Below are 16,437 nucleotides of genomic sequence, written 5' to 3'. Positions count from 1 at the left end.
GGGCAAGAACTGAGCTGGTCCAGATAGAAAGATTGACAGGAAAGACTGTAGCAATGGGCTGAACAATGGGCTACTTTCAAAAAAGAATTGGTTCGGGCACAATCAAGATATATTCCATCGAAAGGGAAAACAAGTCCAGAGCTCCCTGGATGAAAAAGGAGATTGAAATTAAGATAAAGAAGAAAAAATGTGCTTATGGCAAGTAGAAGATACAATTGAGAAGCAAGAGGAATACAGAAGGTTCAGGGGGGAGGTGAAAAAGCATATCAGAGAAGTGAAGAGGGATTATGAGAAAAGACTGGCAGCCAACATAAAGGGGAATCCCAAAGTCTTCTGTAGGCAAACAAATAGTAAGAGGGTGGTAAAAGGAGGAGTAGGCCCTATTAGGGACCTAAAAGGGAATTTACACATGGACGAACGGGCCATGGCTGAGGTATTAAATAAATATTTTGCATCCGTCTTTACCAATGAGGTAGATGCTACCCAGGTCATGGTGACAAACGAGGAAACTCTGTTACTAGAAGCATTCAAAATTGATAAGGAGGAAGTGTTGAATAGACTGTCAGTACTTAAAGTTGACATGGCACCGGGACTGGATGAGATGCCTCCAAGGATATTGAAGCAAGTGAGTGTAGAAATTGCAGGGGCACTGGCCACAATTTTTCAGTCTTCCCTAGACTCAAGGGTGGTGTCAGAGGACTGGAGAATTGCAAACATCACGCCCTTGTTCAAAAAAAGGTTGTAAGGATAAGCCCAGCAATTACAGACCAATTAGTTTAATTTCAGTGGTGGGCAAGATTCTAGAAACAATTATTTGGGATAGAATTAGTAGTCACATGGAAAAATATGGGTTGATAAGGAAGAGCCAGCATGGATTTCTAAAGGGGAAATCATGTTTAACTAACTTGCTGGAGTTTTTTGAAGAGATAACAGAAAAGGTTGATGAGGGTAATGCTGTTGATGTGTTGTACATGGACTTTCAAAAGGCATTTGATACAGTGCCACACAACAGACTTGTGAGAAAAGTTATTGCTCATGGAATAAAATAGACAGCAGCAACGTGGATACAAAATTGGCTGAAAAAATAGGAAACAGAGTAATGGTCAATGGATATTTTTCAGGCTAGAGGAAGGTTTGTAGTGGAGTTTTCCAGGGGTTGGTATTGGGACCCTTGCTTTCCCTGATGTATATTAATGATCTAGATCTTGGTGTACAGGGGACAATTTCAAAGTTTGAGGATGATATGAAGCTTGGGTGTGTTGTGAACTTCAAGGAGGATGGTGTGGAACTTCGAGAGGACATGGACAAGTTGGTGGAGTGCACAGATAGGTAGCAGATGACATTCAATGTGGAGGAGTGTGGGGTGTTGCATTTTGATAGGAAGAATGTGGGCAAACAATATAAAATAAGGGGTGAAATTTTGAAGGGGGTGCAGGAGCAGAAAGACCTGGGTGTATATGTGCATAGATCATTGAAGGTGGCAGGACAGGTGGAGAGAGCAGTTAATAAAGCATATAGTATCCTGGGCTTTATTAATAGGGGCATAGAGTACAAAAGCAAGGAGGTTATACTGAATTTATATAAGACACTCTTTAGAACTCAGCTGTGTATTGTGTACAGTTTCTGGGTGCCTATTTATAGGAAGGGTGTGAACACATTGGAGAGACTGCAGAAGAGGTTTACAAGAATGGATCTAGGGATGAGAAACTTTAGCTATGAGGATAGATTGGAGAGGCTGGGTCTGTTCTCGTTGGAGAGAAGAAGGTTAAGAGGAGATTTGATAGAGATATTCAAAATCATGATGGGGCTGGACAGAGTAGATAGGGAGAAGCTGTTCCCACCTGTAAAAGGATCAAGAACGAGAGGGCACAGATTTAGTGATTTGCAAATGAAGCACATGTGACGTGAGAAAAAACTTTTTCACACAATGAGTGGTTTGGGTCTGGAATGCACTGCCTGGAAGTATGGTGGAGGCAGGTTCAATTGAGGCATTCAAGAGGGCATTAGATGATTATTTGAATAGAAACAATGTGCACGGGAAAAGGCAGGGCAATGGCACTAGGTCATAATGCTCATTTGGGGAGCTGGTGCAGACACGATGGGCCAAATAGCCTCCATCCATGCCGTTAAAATTCTGTGATTCTGTGAATTCTGTGATTAAATGAACTTTACTTCTATCTATTTGGCCGGTCACATAATCATAAATAACAAAGAAAGCAGAACAAAATCTTAACAGTACTGATTTCCATTAAATATTACAAAACTTGTTGGGTCACCTTTTCCTGCTTTAGATGTTGTTCATGTTGCAAAGCCAATATAGCCTGCATTTCTGCTTGCTTCAGTAGTTGTCTGTCCTCCTGGAGGGCATGAGTGGTGCGAAGTTCCTGAATCAGCTCTATACGCTTCTCCTTGCCTTCAAACATCTACAAGATTATGGATTGCATTAGTGTTGTCCCACAGCTCCACAATTACCATTAGTGCTTTTCATTTTACCCAAACTATCCCATGTCAACTTCAAGTTGGATGGTTGGAATAGCCTGACTGTGCAGTCACCAAAACTACCAGCATTGATATGTTGTTGTCAGCAAGTGCAAAAGCTGTATGCCCTTCCCACCATTATGCAATGTTTTATTATTGCAGAACTTTATCAAATGGTGAGAACTGATAAATCAACTTGCTATTGCACAAGTAACTAGTGAAGAGGGCTTTCAGTAGAGTGCATACATCCGCTATGCTCTGTTAACTCAACGTTGTTACAAGTATGCAACCCCTCATCGAGTCTTTTCTCTGCCTGGTTGATGCTCTAACTACAAAACTGAAAAAATAAATGTTTTTATTCAGAGTTACCATCTCACTGAGGAGGCTTAATGCCAATCCATATCCAACAACCTGCTCTGAAAACTCTGCTCACATTTTGACAGCTGTGACAAATTGTACCACAACAGCTGAGAAAATCCATAACATTCTAAAACAATCAATAACATCCTAAATTAAACAACCCACAATATTCCAAAAGAAAAAACAAATTTGTCCTATTTCCTAATATTAACAGATGGATCCTTTAAAAAAACCAGGATCCAGATCTGCAACTTCACCAAAAGCTAGACAGTTTTTCCTTGGACCTTACCCTATCTATGTACCAAGTTTCACTGAAATCCATACATTAGTTTTTGAGATATACTGTTTATAGACAAACAGTCTAACAGAGACAAAAACATTACCTCTGCCCACCTTCAATGGCGGAGGTAATAACATGACATACAGCCCTTCCACTCTCTTATCACAGTTTATAAGTTGCAGTTCCTCAAATTCTCCCAAAGTACACAATGCTGCACAAGTTGATAAATTTCAATCCCATGTTGAGAATCCTATATTTATTTCATAATCTATAACGATTCCATAAAAACATACCATATTCTGAACAGTCCTTCCTCTTATTAATTTCTGCAGATAAATGATAGCCAGATAATTTTCCTCTTCTCCCTTAAATAAAGAAATGATAACATATTATATGTCTTAGCAAAGGTATTGTCCATCAAATCGAATCTCTCTCTTTAGAAGCACATTGGTTTAAGAAGGAAGCTTGGGGTATAGTCCTAATGTTTATATAATTTCACTTAATATCAGATATTAAAGTCTTATTAATTAAAACATAATATCATTAAATATTTTCCAGAATTCTACAGACTTGTAACACTATATTGAGTACAGAAAGAGGAATAATGCAGTGGAACCAAGTATACACTGAGATGCATTTAAGGCAGTCAAAGTTTTTTAGTTGTTGCCTCTAAATAGTAAACTGTTTATTGTAACAAAAATTCCAATAAAAAAAGATCTGCCAATTTTAATTTAGCTTTTATCCAGTGGTTTAGATGAATAATTTGTTCTACTTTAGGAATATTAATTTCTGTACTAGATATTTTTTTCAATTCTTCCCTCTCCCTCCTCCTTTCACCTCTTTGAGTTGGGAAGAGGAATATTCTAGCTCCCTCCACCTCCGATGTGACCATTGAGATTCAATTGCATTCACCAAATTCTAATAGGATGTGAACGATGAGATGATGATGTACAAAATCTTTTCCATCATTATGCCATCATGTTCATGGCATCCAGTGTTGTAGTGTTGCCTAAAGGGTGAGACTTAAAATTTGAATAACCACTTTGACAGAGGCATCTTATCATAGAGTAATCAATAAAATCTACCACGTTCTGAGTGGGACCCAAGGAAAATCCTAGTTGTAATTTCAGTATCTTTAAAATTTCTTGCAAATTTGTTTCTCTTCAACAGTGTTGCTATGGCATTGCAAGGCATCACTCACAGCAAGCTTCATCTTTCCCCTACCCGGCAACTTAACTGCATGATGCATAATGTATAATCACCTACTGATCTGGATGAACTGCAGATTTTTCACCTGACATTCGTTGTGGTCGTTCTCCTTTGACTTAAAATTTCTGAAGATTGTGCTATCTTCTCCAACAAATAAAAGCAGACTACAAGGGACCAGGCCTGAATTGCACAAGATCTCACAAGTTATAAACCTTACATTACATGAAGGAAAACTCATCCTTTCATATAATAACGTGATGGAAGCAGTGAAAGGTGAAGCCATAGGCCTCCTGAGGAAGAAAATAGTAACATAACTCCTTATATCTGGCTTTCCTTCCTACTCACTCCCATTCAGGCATACACAAAATCACACAACCATCATTTACAGTTAGTATTTTGTAATGCAAGCTCTGATGGAAGTTGTGTCTAGGATCCAGCATTCTAACATTTGTCCATTTTTTTTGTTGTATGCTTGGAACAGCACATTGCCAGTGACCCAGGACAGGACAGTATCTCTCAGCACTTTGTATCAGATTGAGCACTCATTGGGCAGAGTTTTCCAGTCCCACCAGTGGCAGGACTTATGGCAGGAAGGGATACAAAATTTGGTGTGATGGCAAAAGTCAGTTTACCGCCAGCAGGAAAGTAAGTTGGAATCTTTACCTCACGACTTTCATGACGGACTAATGGCAGGTCAACTTCCCCGCTAATCCATGTTGGGAACCACATTTACATGCATTTCCATATCATGAATACTCATTATTCTGGCGAGCTGGGTTTTTAATGTTCTCCCTCCAGATCTAATTGCTCTGCCAGTGGTAATTAGACTGGTCTGATTCACAACCATATATTAGTGGCGTGCACCTGGCGACCTTCACTTCACTTGCAACTTTGAGGTTTGTACACACAACATTCACCTATATTTAACTGTGCTGCTGCCATATCTCACCACTGATCCGATCCAGCGCCAAGTCTGCTCAGCATCAGGCAGGACCAGAGGGAAAGGGTGGAAGAGACTTGACTGGGGGTGGGGGGGCTGTTGACTGGAGGAAGGGGGGGAAAATGGATAGAAGGAAGATGCATGACGGGGGCTGCTGACTGGGGCAAGGGAGGAAGGGGTGGGAAGCAGATGCATAATTGGAAGGGGGACTGACTGGAGCAAAGTAGGGAAGGGGAGGTTTTAAAGGAAGAGGGGGGCAGAAATATGAGTCAGCCTTGGGGCTGTGCAGACAACACTGTCGGGGGCAGAAATTAAAGGCAGTCCTGGGTCTGTGTGGACCACATTGTCAGGGGCAGAAATTAAAGGCAGTCCTGGGTCTGTGTGGATCACATTGCCTGGGGCAGAAATTAAAGGCAGTCCTGGGTCTGTGCGGACCACATTGTCTGGGGCAGAAATTAAAGGCAGTCCTGGGCTCTGTTGACCACATTGTCAGGGGCAGAAATTAAAGGCAGTCCTGGGTCTGTGTGGACCACATTGTCAGGGGCAGAAATTAAAGGCAGTCCTGGGTCTGTGTGGATCACATTGTCTGGGGCAGAAATTAAAGGCAGTCCTGGGTCTGTGCGGACCACATTGTCTGGGGCAGAAATTAAAGGCAGTCCTGGGCTCTGTTGACCACATTGTCTGGGGCAGAAATTAAAGGCAGTCCTGGGCTCTCTGGATCACACTGGGGCTGTACAGGGCTATGCATGGGACACATGTCTTGGTCCCGGTGCAGGAAGGGGGAAGACCTGTCTGTGCAGTTTTGGTTGTGCATAGCATGGTGTTTGGGGTGTGGTCAGTCCTTCACACTTTTGGGTCCTGCGGGGTGGTGGCTTGGTACTGGGCAGCAGATGGCACTGTCACGGTTAGCGGAGGTATCTGCAGCCCTGTAAATGGGGAACGGTCAAGGTGGGTAGTCGATGGTCTCATGGACGGAGTCCTTGTAAGTCAGGGTGCATATGGTCTCAAGATTGGGAGAGATGAGGTCAACATGAGGCAAGGGGACATAACAGAAAACAGTTCAGGAGGAGGACAGGAATATCAACAACAATGACGATGGGCTCCAAGGTTAAAAGGGGAGCTAGGCAGGAGAGTGATCAGAGGAACGGAAATTTGGACATGATGAGTATCAAGGAGGAGAGAAGGGGCTTGGACAGTAACAGGAGGCGGTTGGAAGCTGGTCACAAAATGTAATCATGGCTACATCATTTTGATAGTCCGATGGAATAATGCAGTAGAATAATATCTTTTGGAAAAAAAAATCGCCACGGAAAGGGTCTGCGGGCATGTGGGAGGGGTTGACTACTCCACTTTTGCACTGATTGAAGGGGCACCTTAATAATTACCAGTTGAAGACATGGAGATCAAGGCTCAGCAGAGAGGTGGAATATATCTAATTTTAAGTTTATTTTGACTCATTTTCTTCCTCCACTAAAGGGAATGGTTTTTCTGCATTTAATATATTGGTTTAATGTTTTAAGCATCTCAGTTAGATCACCCCTCAATCTTCTAAACTCAAGAGAAAACAAATGATCCAGAAATTGGGCTTCGTAGTACCTATTTCTTGGGTAGCGTTTTCAACATGCCAAAATAGCAGACAGGAAGTTCACACATGCTTCTGGCCAGAAGTGCACTAACCACCATATTAGGTAAAGGCAAATAAGAGGTGACCTTTATCCATGCTGGCAGCACATTTATTTGCAAATGTAAAGAACCTGACACATGCTTGAGGTTCAACAGTGGTTTGCTCTGAGGCAATCAGTGCCATTGTGGGATGCACTTAAGAAATCCAGCACTACTGTACACCTACTGATCAAGAAGATAAGTAATTTACCTAAATGCAGAGCCAGGAGGAGCAGGAGTGCTCTCAACGCTCCTGATTCCCCCATCGCTGATTCCCAATCCTTCCCTTTCTGGGCCCTACCCTGATCAACCTTCATCCTTTCCCCAGCCCTGACCCTAATCACTCTCCCTGTCATGGAAGTATAATAATTCTCATAATATTATTGTGCTTTATTGCAAAAGTAGGTTAATAGTGGCATTTGGATAGTTTCTGTGTGTGTGTGTGGGTGTGTATGTGTGTGTGTGTGGTATTTAATTGAATTGGAGACAGCTGGTCTAGAGGCTTTGACTCATCAAAAGAAGCTAGGTTTCAAATGCTAAATACGTAAACATGGCTGAAGTTTTAGAATGTGAGGTGAGGAGAATTTGCATTTTTAGATAAATCAGGGTAGTTTGAATTTCAGAGATGGTAGGAAGTTACACCTAGCCAGAGAAGCTAGGCTAAGCAGTGTGTTTATTTTTCCCAAAGGTTACTGATAATATTTGCACCATGAAAAGATTTATATTGTGAGAAAGGTAAAGTTCCAAAGACATATGGGAACAATGGGATTTACATTAAAAGGGAAAAACATGCATAAAAGGCGAATGACCGTGTGTCAGGGAAGACATCGTAAGATCTACCAGAAGAGTGAAAAGCCTCCAGTATTTGTGCATTAAGCCTGCTGTCTACAGAAACCAAATTGGGAAAAGCCACCTTGAATTCTTCTGTCCAGGGTATTGTGTTGACGTGCCTGGGTCTGTTAAAATCTATTTTTTACTGTTGCCTTAACGGGGGTGTAACTGGAAGCCAGATTAATTAGGGGTTTTAGGAGTTATTATAGTAGTAATTTGTAGACCTATGTATGTGCTTGAAATCTTTCCTTTTGTTAATAAATATTTAGTATTCCCTAAATAAAACTCTGAAGTTTTGGTGGACTTATTACTTATGAATTCAGGGCACGCATGTCGAAATAAAATACAAATTGTAAAACTGTTGTGACCGTGTGATCAAGTTTCCCTCGTGGATTTGATCCACCTGGTACACATCATCTGTCACGTCATAACGTTCCCCCACTCCTGCTTTTCCTAATCTCCAGGTCCTCCTGATCTCCCTGGACTGGAGGTCACTGACTCTGACTGTGAACACCCAACCAGTCTGAGGACTGCTGTGACATTAAAAAGTGGCTTGATTTTTCTTCACTTGATCCTCTCTTGGGCAAACGAGTATTGGAGTGGGCACTTCAGTAAGGTGTTGGGTCCTTTACATTGACAAATGTGGGCCTAACACCTGCTGCAGGCATGGGTAAAGAACTCTCATGTTTGCCATTAACCAATGTGATGGAGTGCCATGCAGGCAATATGACAATGAAGTCTGAGGCCAAATGTCAGGGCCCAAAAATTAGGTGCTCCTAAATTTATAAGTCATGAGGTTTACATGTCCTATCCTCATAATTCAACCCTTTACTGTACCCTCCCCAAGGCCAATATATCTTCCCTGAGGTTTGGTGCACAAAACTGAAGCCTGTACTTCAGATTTTGTCCAGTGTAGAACTGAAAGATCACTTCCTCACCTTTGTATTCCAACCCCCTTGAGTTAAAGGAGATGAGAAATGGTGTGGAAGGAGAGGGATAGTGAGAGGAGTAGTGATGTGAGCAGGGGAGCAAAGAGAGAGAAGTGATGAAGAAAAAAGAGAGGCAGGTAAAGACAAGGATAAGGAAGAAGAGCGGGAGGGGAAAAGAGAATAGGCAGGGAGAAAAAAAATAAAAGACTTGCATTTATATAGTGTCTTTCACAACCTTAGGACATCCCAAAGTGCTTTACGGACAATTAATTAATTTAGAGCTGTAATCATTGTTGTAATGTAGGAAACACTCCAGCCAATTTGCGCCCAGCAAACTTCTATAGACAACAATGTGTTAATAATCAAATAATCTGATTTTTGCAAAGTTGATTGAAGGATAAATATTGGGCAGGACACTGGAGTGGAACTTGAATCAACAACCTTCTGACAGTGGGAGGGTTGAGAGACAATGGACTGGAGAGGATGTGGAGAAAGGAGAGGGGAGTGGATGGGTTAGAGATGGGAATAAGACAGAGACTAGGGTAGGGGGCAGATTTTGTTTAGGCTTCAGTATTAAATTTAGAATCTTCGCAATGCTGCTTTCAATTTATTGCGAATGTTAATCAGCTTCTTCCCTTCACCTGTTCTGTACATGCTCAGGTGGCTTCAGTTTACTCATCGGATGCTGCAGTTTCTTGTGCTCATAAGGCATAATTTCACCTTATCTACAACTTCATTTTATCTTTCTGAAGCCTTTTTTGAGTTCTTTATTTTGCTTTGTGGGGCGCATGTGGCTATCTCTGTCAACTGTGCATTTGGCCAAGACTGGAACTGTAATGTCCATTGGTTTTGAGCTTTTAAATTGATTTCTAAGGCTATGCATTTTGTCTTTTTTTTAAAAATGGCTCCTCAGGTTCCTTAAATAATTTTTTAAAAACATTGCTGAATGGATCCAAAGATGAATTACTATTCTTTTCCTTAAGGTGGCCCTATCATGCAACAATATGCCACATAACTATGCACACAGCTCCACCTTCAAGTGCAATTGCTTTAAAGTGCATTGCCCGTTCAGCATTTTAAATATATTAGAGATGCAGGGCTCAATTAACAATGCTTCTTAAATTTCTTTGAATAGTTTCACATTATTTCAATAATACAATCCTGGTAAATTCAAATTTAGCGAATGAAAGGTGCAGTTCGTTGAAGAATGTTAGTGGAGAAGGAAAGATAGGGGAGTTACAACCAGCTTAGAAATTACATTGTACAATAGTACCAAACAAAAACTAGCACGTTTATCTGTTCAGTAATGGATGGTTAAACCATTTATTTTAAAATAGCAGATAGAGAAACTTGATATGAACATATTGCAGTTCCAGGCTGAACACTGCACTATCATTTGTATAATTTGTGATGAAACCCTGGCATACCCACTTACAAATTATCCAGAATAACTGCCTGTTTCCTACAGCCTGATGGAACTTATATCACCTAACCCAGGATAGTATCCGTACCATTCTTATCTTGTTTTCCACTGAACGCCATGACATAGATGGCCAACTGTCAGCACACTGGTACATTTTGCAAAATGCAGAGGGTCACTGGTGCCACTGTGCAATCAATTGAAATTACTTAAATCCACTGAGCTACCAAATTGAGTAAAATCAGCAGGTCACTCTAACAATGCAAGAAGTGGTGTACACTAAAACATGAAAAAGTTGCATCTTCCTTTCAGTTGAGAACCCAATTGATCAACTTTTCTGTTGCCTTCACATTTTGCCCCTTTGGGCAAGCTTTTCATCAACCAGTGTAAGTCCATTTATTTTTTTATTATTTTTTATTTTGAAGATAACAGTATAGGGAAAAAAGGGGTAGCATTTTTAATTTTTCCCTTACCTCAGGTGGTGGCTCCACTGTAGGTGTTGGAGGACGAGGAACAGGTTTTAAAATCTTGAACAGAAAGCGAAGTGGCTTTTCTGGTTTTTCTCCTTTAAATCTTGCTTCCCGTATAGCCTGAGTTTTATGAATACAAAATCTGTAAATTTACAGTATTTACCACAATTCTTTAAATGATCTAGTCATGATTAGATTAAACATCAGTGAATCATAGGATATTCCACTTTCTTAATATAAAATATATTTCTTAAATCAAAGCTCTGTAGCACTGCTAGTATTTTCAAAGCAACATGTCCAATGTGAGGCTACAGTATTAGAGGGGAATGAAGAGGAGGGAAGGAGGGGAGTGTAGGAAGGTGAAGGAGAGGCGGAAACAATCTTTTGGAGGATTGATTGTTGGACTGAAATGCTGCTCAGAGTAGAGGAGGTGTAGGTCCAAAATTTTGCTGAGTAGGGGGATAAACTCCTGCTCGGGTAATGCTCAGGGTGGTGGGGGAGGGAATTCATGTTCACTGGTGCCAAAATCCTTTTCACTGAAGTGGGAGGGGCAGAATTATGAAAATTTTCTCAGTGGAAGAGGGAGGAGAAGGAATATGTGAAATCCTGCTAATTGTGGGGTAGCCATGGCCAAAATCCTGCTCAGTGCAAGAAATGGTGTTGGGGTAAGAATCCTGCTCAATGAGGGGAGGAAAGGCATGTCAGTTTCAGGATGCCGTTCCCGGCACCAGAAATGCTCATCTGGGAGAGGGCAGGATGTCAAACTCTTTTGAGTTATCAACAGTCACAGATTGCAACTCTTTCGAGTACAATCACAGTTCTTGGTTTTCCAGGAGTGGGTCATGAACCCACAGCCCTCTGATTCAAAGGCGAGGGTGCTATGAACTGATGTCAATCCCTCTCTGCTCCTTAGTGGGGCCAATTAACTTACTATAAACACTTGTTAAGAACTTGTTTGAGGGGACAAGGGATATTCCAGGAAGAAATGGCTACTCACCCCTCTGCAGCAGCCCCGGACAGAGGCACAGAGGTGAGACAACCAATGCATCCCAATCAGTAAAACAAACGTTGAATGTGGGGTCATTGGGTTTTTGAAGATGCGATTCCAGTGTCTGGACTGGCTCTCCAGAGAGGTTTAGGCCTTGAGGATGATGGGGCCCTCCTCCTGGAAGGGAACAGATCATCCCAGGAGGAGAAAGAGCAGGTGGTTAGAGAAGAGGAGGTGGAGGGTTGCTGAACACAGTGGTACACCGGCTGCGCAATGAGATGGCCTCCTCCTGCCATCCTCCGGAAAAAGGACCACCCTCCTTTCCCTCACGGCCTCCAATGTTTGATCCAGGTTGGCATTGAAGCAAGGGGCAGCTCTGCCCCAGGTACCAGGCCTCCAGCTCCCCTGTGATATCTCACTCCCCCCTGGTGCTCTGAAAGATTTTGGTACATTCAACAAGTTTCTTCTCAAGGACAATTAGCAGACTCAGTGATGGCTGCCATGGGATGCCTAAATGAGTTGCCCACTTCATCTGACCAACTTCCATTCCTGCCCCCAATGGCTCTAAGTGAACAGGAAACCCGTCATACCAATTAAGGCTTTACCTCCACAAAATGTTTAACTTTAATCTGTTTGTCACCGGAGGCTGATTTGTGACCTGAAAACAAAATAAGTTTCCGGCCTCCATGGCAAAAATTCAGATGGTGTTGGTTAGAATATGAGCAGCGTAGTTTTGAATCAGCTCAAGCTTATGGAGGCTGGAAAATGGACTGCTGACCAGGAGAGTACTGAAACTACATAGGAAAGGGTTAAAAAATCTTGCCAATTGAAATGTATGTACCTTCAAAAGAAGGATGGGGATTACAATTGTAACAGCTCGAATGAGATGTCAATAAGAACACTGTTGACAGAAAAACAATGCTTAAATTTTGATATAAAAATGTATGGTATGCATGTAAAGGTTATGTTCATATTCCAAACTGTCAAAGCAAAATTAAGGACACTTCAGACAAGTGAAACTGAATCAGGAAAACAGGCATCTGCACACATGGAGTGTGTAATTAACTCTTGAAAATTAACCATATTTAATATTACATAATAGGCCTACCATGTTCAGGAGAAATTAATTAAAGGCTGGATTTTTTCACTCTCCCACCAGCAGGTTTGAAGGCGAGGGGCACATAAAATCCAGCATGAGGCCTTCCTGCTGACTACTTGCCCGCTCCCGATCTGTCTGAAATTTAATGGGGGCTGGGGAGGCTTCAGGCAGCTCGCCTGCCCTTGAGCTTATCGAGGCCCTTTATCAGCAAATTAATGGTGACTTAAGGGCCTCGTTCTGCTGCCACCAGTATTTTAACTGAGATGGTGGGAGGCCATGCCATACAGGAAGCCTGGCAGCTTTAGCTGCTCAGGCTGGTGTCAGGCAAGGGGCAGGGGGGATCCTCCTCCTAGGCCCCGTGGGCAACCGCCCCCCCCCCTCCCCCCACCCAGGTCATCCCCCACTTAACCCACATCTGGCCTCTTGAACCCAACCCCCCACCCCTTCATTGTGACCCCCCAACTCTAACCCGCATGTCCTTTCATCTTGGTCTTCCCTCCTGAAGAAGAAGACAATAAAGTCCTCTCTCCCCTATACCTCTATCACCTCTCAGATATTTCTGTGGATAGCAAATTGTGACATGTTGCTAATGTCACCTGCTCTCACCTGGTAGGAACCGGTTGCAAAGAATGAAAAGGTGATGGTGATCTTTAAAGCCACTGGGAAGGCCTTCCTTGCCCTGATTTGAGGCTCCAGGTCTTCGTGCAGGAAGTAACACAACTCCATTGCTATCTCCTCAATGAAGTGAAACCTCCTGAGGCACTCCTTCTGGCTCATCTCAAGGTAGGATTGGTGTTCCTGGAAGATCTTCTCGGACTAGGGCCTTCTCAGCGGAGTCCTCCTTCCTCATAGAGTCCTCTACATGTCTTGCTTATGTTGCACAGCAAGTGCACAGTAACTATTGTCCCATACCTACGCAAGGCAATGTTATTTTCTTCCTTTCATGGTCAGTAGAAGCCATTAAACTCCACCAACAACTCATCAGTGTTTCTGCCAACTTTGCCTGAGCACACATAAATCAAGGAACCTCAGCTGCAACTTGTGTTGATTTTAACTAGCCCTATCATGCCTGTTATTTCAGGAGTGACTAGGATGGCATTCTCTGCATACTTGTTGGCCTATCTGTGCATTGCATCAGCCTGTTGACATCAAGTATGTCATGATCTTGCTCTTTCAACGTATTTGAGTGCATACTGGAGTGCATACAACGTGCACCACTCCAGCCGCCTCACGCAGGATGTGTGGGAAGCGGTGCCTCCTGAGCTTCAGGTAAGCTTGGGTACAGCAAGAGTGGCACCATGTGGATAAATTACACCACCAGTTGGCCTGGCAGGTAATATCTGATTAGGTAAGATGTTGAAGCCACCCACCGTTCTTACGAGGGTAGGTCATCAGTACTGGAGACAGTATTAACAATTATTTTACTCACATTTTCCTCTAAATTTATAAAAACCAACTACAAAACCAGGACCAACAAGCTCTTAAACTAATATCTGATCACTAACATTTACCTTGTGAATTTTAGCCAGCTCCATATCTCGTCGAGCAGCGTACTTCAAGAGGCCATCCTTTGTTGTATTTCTTGGTCTCCGAATTTGTATGCGCGGTTGAGTAACAAAATCTGGTAAAGCTTCCTCCAATGCTAGTATACCTAAAAAAAAATTGAAATGTACAATCAAGGCCTGAAGGAGCTCAAAACAGTTGTTATTAGTAAAAATCTCATTCAATTTTTTAAGACAAACTTACTTATATATGTGCACTTTTTAAAAATTTGTACCTTTCATTAGTATGGAATAGAGAAAAGGGCTGTATCTTGTGCCCTCCCCCGTCGCGAGTTTAGTGGTGGGGAGGCATTTACTCTGGCACTTCCCACCTCGACCCCAATTAAGTAGATGGCAGGAAGCCTCTTAGACGGCCTTCCCGGCCTGCCACCAATTGAGGCCCTTAAGTGGGCAATTAATGCCCACTTAAGGGCTTCATCCCACAGATGCTGGTATTAACCCTGGTGTGTTTGCTTCTGAGCTCCTAGGGTGGAGGCGAGCCCTCACTCAAAGGCATTCAGTGCCTGGTTGTGGGTGTTCGCTGAAAGATATCCCCTTGCCCTTGCTGCCGACACTGCATGACCCTCCCAACCTTCAACTCACACCCGTCATCACTCACCTGAGCCTGGGTCCCTCCTCAATCCAAGGCCTCAGGTGGGTGTCATAGCAGCAGTCACCACGTCACCAGTGGCGCTACTGAGTACAGAAGAGCTGCCAGCCTCTGATTGGCTTCCAGCAGGCAGAACTTGCGCCCCTGGGTCCGTGATCCTGGGAGAAGGCCGGCTGCTAGCCTGTCAAGTGCCTGAGTGGGACAAGATGCAGCAGGCCTAGAGTGTCCAACTGTTCCATGTTTTATAGGATTGTCCCATAATTTTCCAATTTGTCCTGTACCCTATATGTTGGCTTCCCAGGACATTATTTGTCCTGTGTTTCTCCAGGCAGCAACTGGGAGACTGCTCAGAGTCTCCTCTTGCCACTGCCCATGCATCTTTGGTGTATGCCCATGCGCATTGTGATGCTACACAAATGCAGCCCCCTCCACTCAGCCATGAGGAGCAGGAGGACTGACCAGCATTTTAGACTCAAGTCACTCACTGTCTCTGAAAGTTGTTCAGCAGGTGGGTAGTTGCGAGGTGGGTCCGGCAGCAGGCCTAAGTGGTGGGGGGAAAGAGTTGCTGTTGAATGAGTGGGGGAGGGGGTTTTGGAAGAAGGGCTGCTGAGATAATGGGGGGAAGGGAGTTTGGGGAGAGGGACTTCTGAGTATGACTGTTGGGGAAGCGAGTTGGGCAAAGGTGTGTTTTGGGATCAGCATGGAGTAACTGGGAGCAGCAAGGAGCTTTGAGGGACCAGCTTGCACAGTGGTGATGGGGTCGAGGAGGCAGACTTTAAGTAAAATATTTTCTATGTGGAATGTTACGAAGGATATAGTTTTGTTTTTGGACAACTCTTTTGGGCCTCCTTCACTCTGTTGATGCTGTGCACACTGTTCCCTCAAAGCTTCCCTGCCCCAGTATCCAGTCTCCCCAACCCCCTCCTGCCCCAGTCTCCGGTCTTGCCAGCACCACTTCCCATGGTCATTGGTCACCACCCCACCCACACACCCCCCCAATAACAAACACCCTCACAGTCTCGCCAGCAGCTCCCCTGCCCCCACCGACCCACAGTCTCTGGTCTCAGCCAGCAACCCTTTGTCTCCGGCAATAACTACTGTGAAAACTGGAATAATGAGACTTCCACTTTATAACTAATCCATGAGGAATTATTTCAGACAATGCAAATTTTCACACAACCTCGATTTCATTGTATAGGAAGAAAATTTGCATTTATAACTCTTCCAAGAATCACTTTTGTATCAGCCATGTTTAAACGCCAGCAAGTACTATCATCCTCTCTGTGTCCACTTGGATCATTTAAACTAGTTAAAAATGGGTAAAGTTCTATTTCCAAACCTAAGGATTAATATTGAACTACAGGTTATGCACTAGAGTCAGTATAAAGAGATTTGGAACTCAAGGAATGTGTTATATTTGGTGCAATCCACACAAGTGCCAGGCAATGACCATCCCCAACAAGAGAGAATCTAACCATCTCCCCTTGACATTCAATGGCAGCGAGTAACTCATCTCCTGTCTCCTCAAAGCATGTCCACCATCTACAAGGCACAAGTCAGGATGGAATACTCCCCACTTGCCTGGATGGGTATAGCTCCAAAAACACTCAAGGTGCTCAA

At 43.2% G+C, this 16,437-nt stretch overlaps 1 protein-coding gene across 1 annotated transcript in view; it reads right to left on the bottom strand.

Annotated features, from left to right (window-relative positions):
• Positions 1–16,437, bottom strand: part of cfap91 (cilia and flagella associated protein 91) — a 95,165-nt gene that overhangs the window by 15,844 nt on the left and 62,884 nt on the right. Inside the window, exons 10-13 of the mRNA XM_078559968.1 lie at positions 14,178–14,317; positions 10,583–10,699; positions 3,412–3,483; positions 2,277–2,423 (exon numbers count right to left, since the gene is read on the bottom strand). Of these exons, the coding sequence (XP_078416094.1) occupies positions 2,277–2,423; positions 3,412–3,483; positions 10,583–10,699; positions 14,178–14,317 (476 nt within the window). The remainder of the gene's footprint in view (positions 1–2,276; positions 2,424–3,411; positions 3,484–10,582; positions 10,700–14,177; positions 14,318–16,437) is intronic.

The sequence above is a fragment of the Cetorhinus maximus genome, chromosome 16, assembly GCF_964194155.1.
Source record: "Cetorhinus maximus chromosome 16, sCetMax3.hap1.1, whole genome shotgun sequence".
Lineage (NCBI taxonomy): Eukaryota > Metazoa > Chordata > Chondrichthyes > Lamniformes > Cetorhinidae > Cetorhinus > Cetorhinus maximus.
The sequence above is the reverse complement of the archived record's forward strand: the minus strand, read 5'-3'. Positions and strand labels throughout refer to the sequence as shown.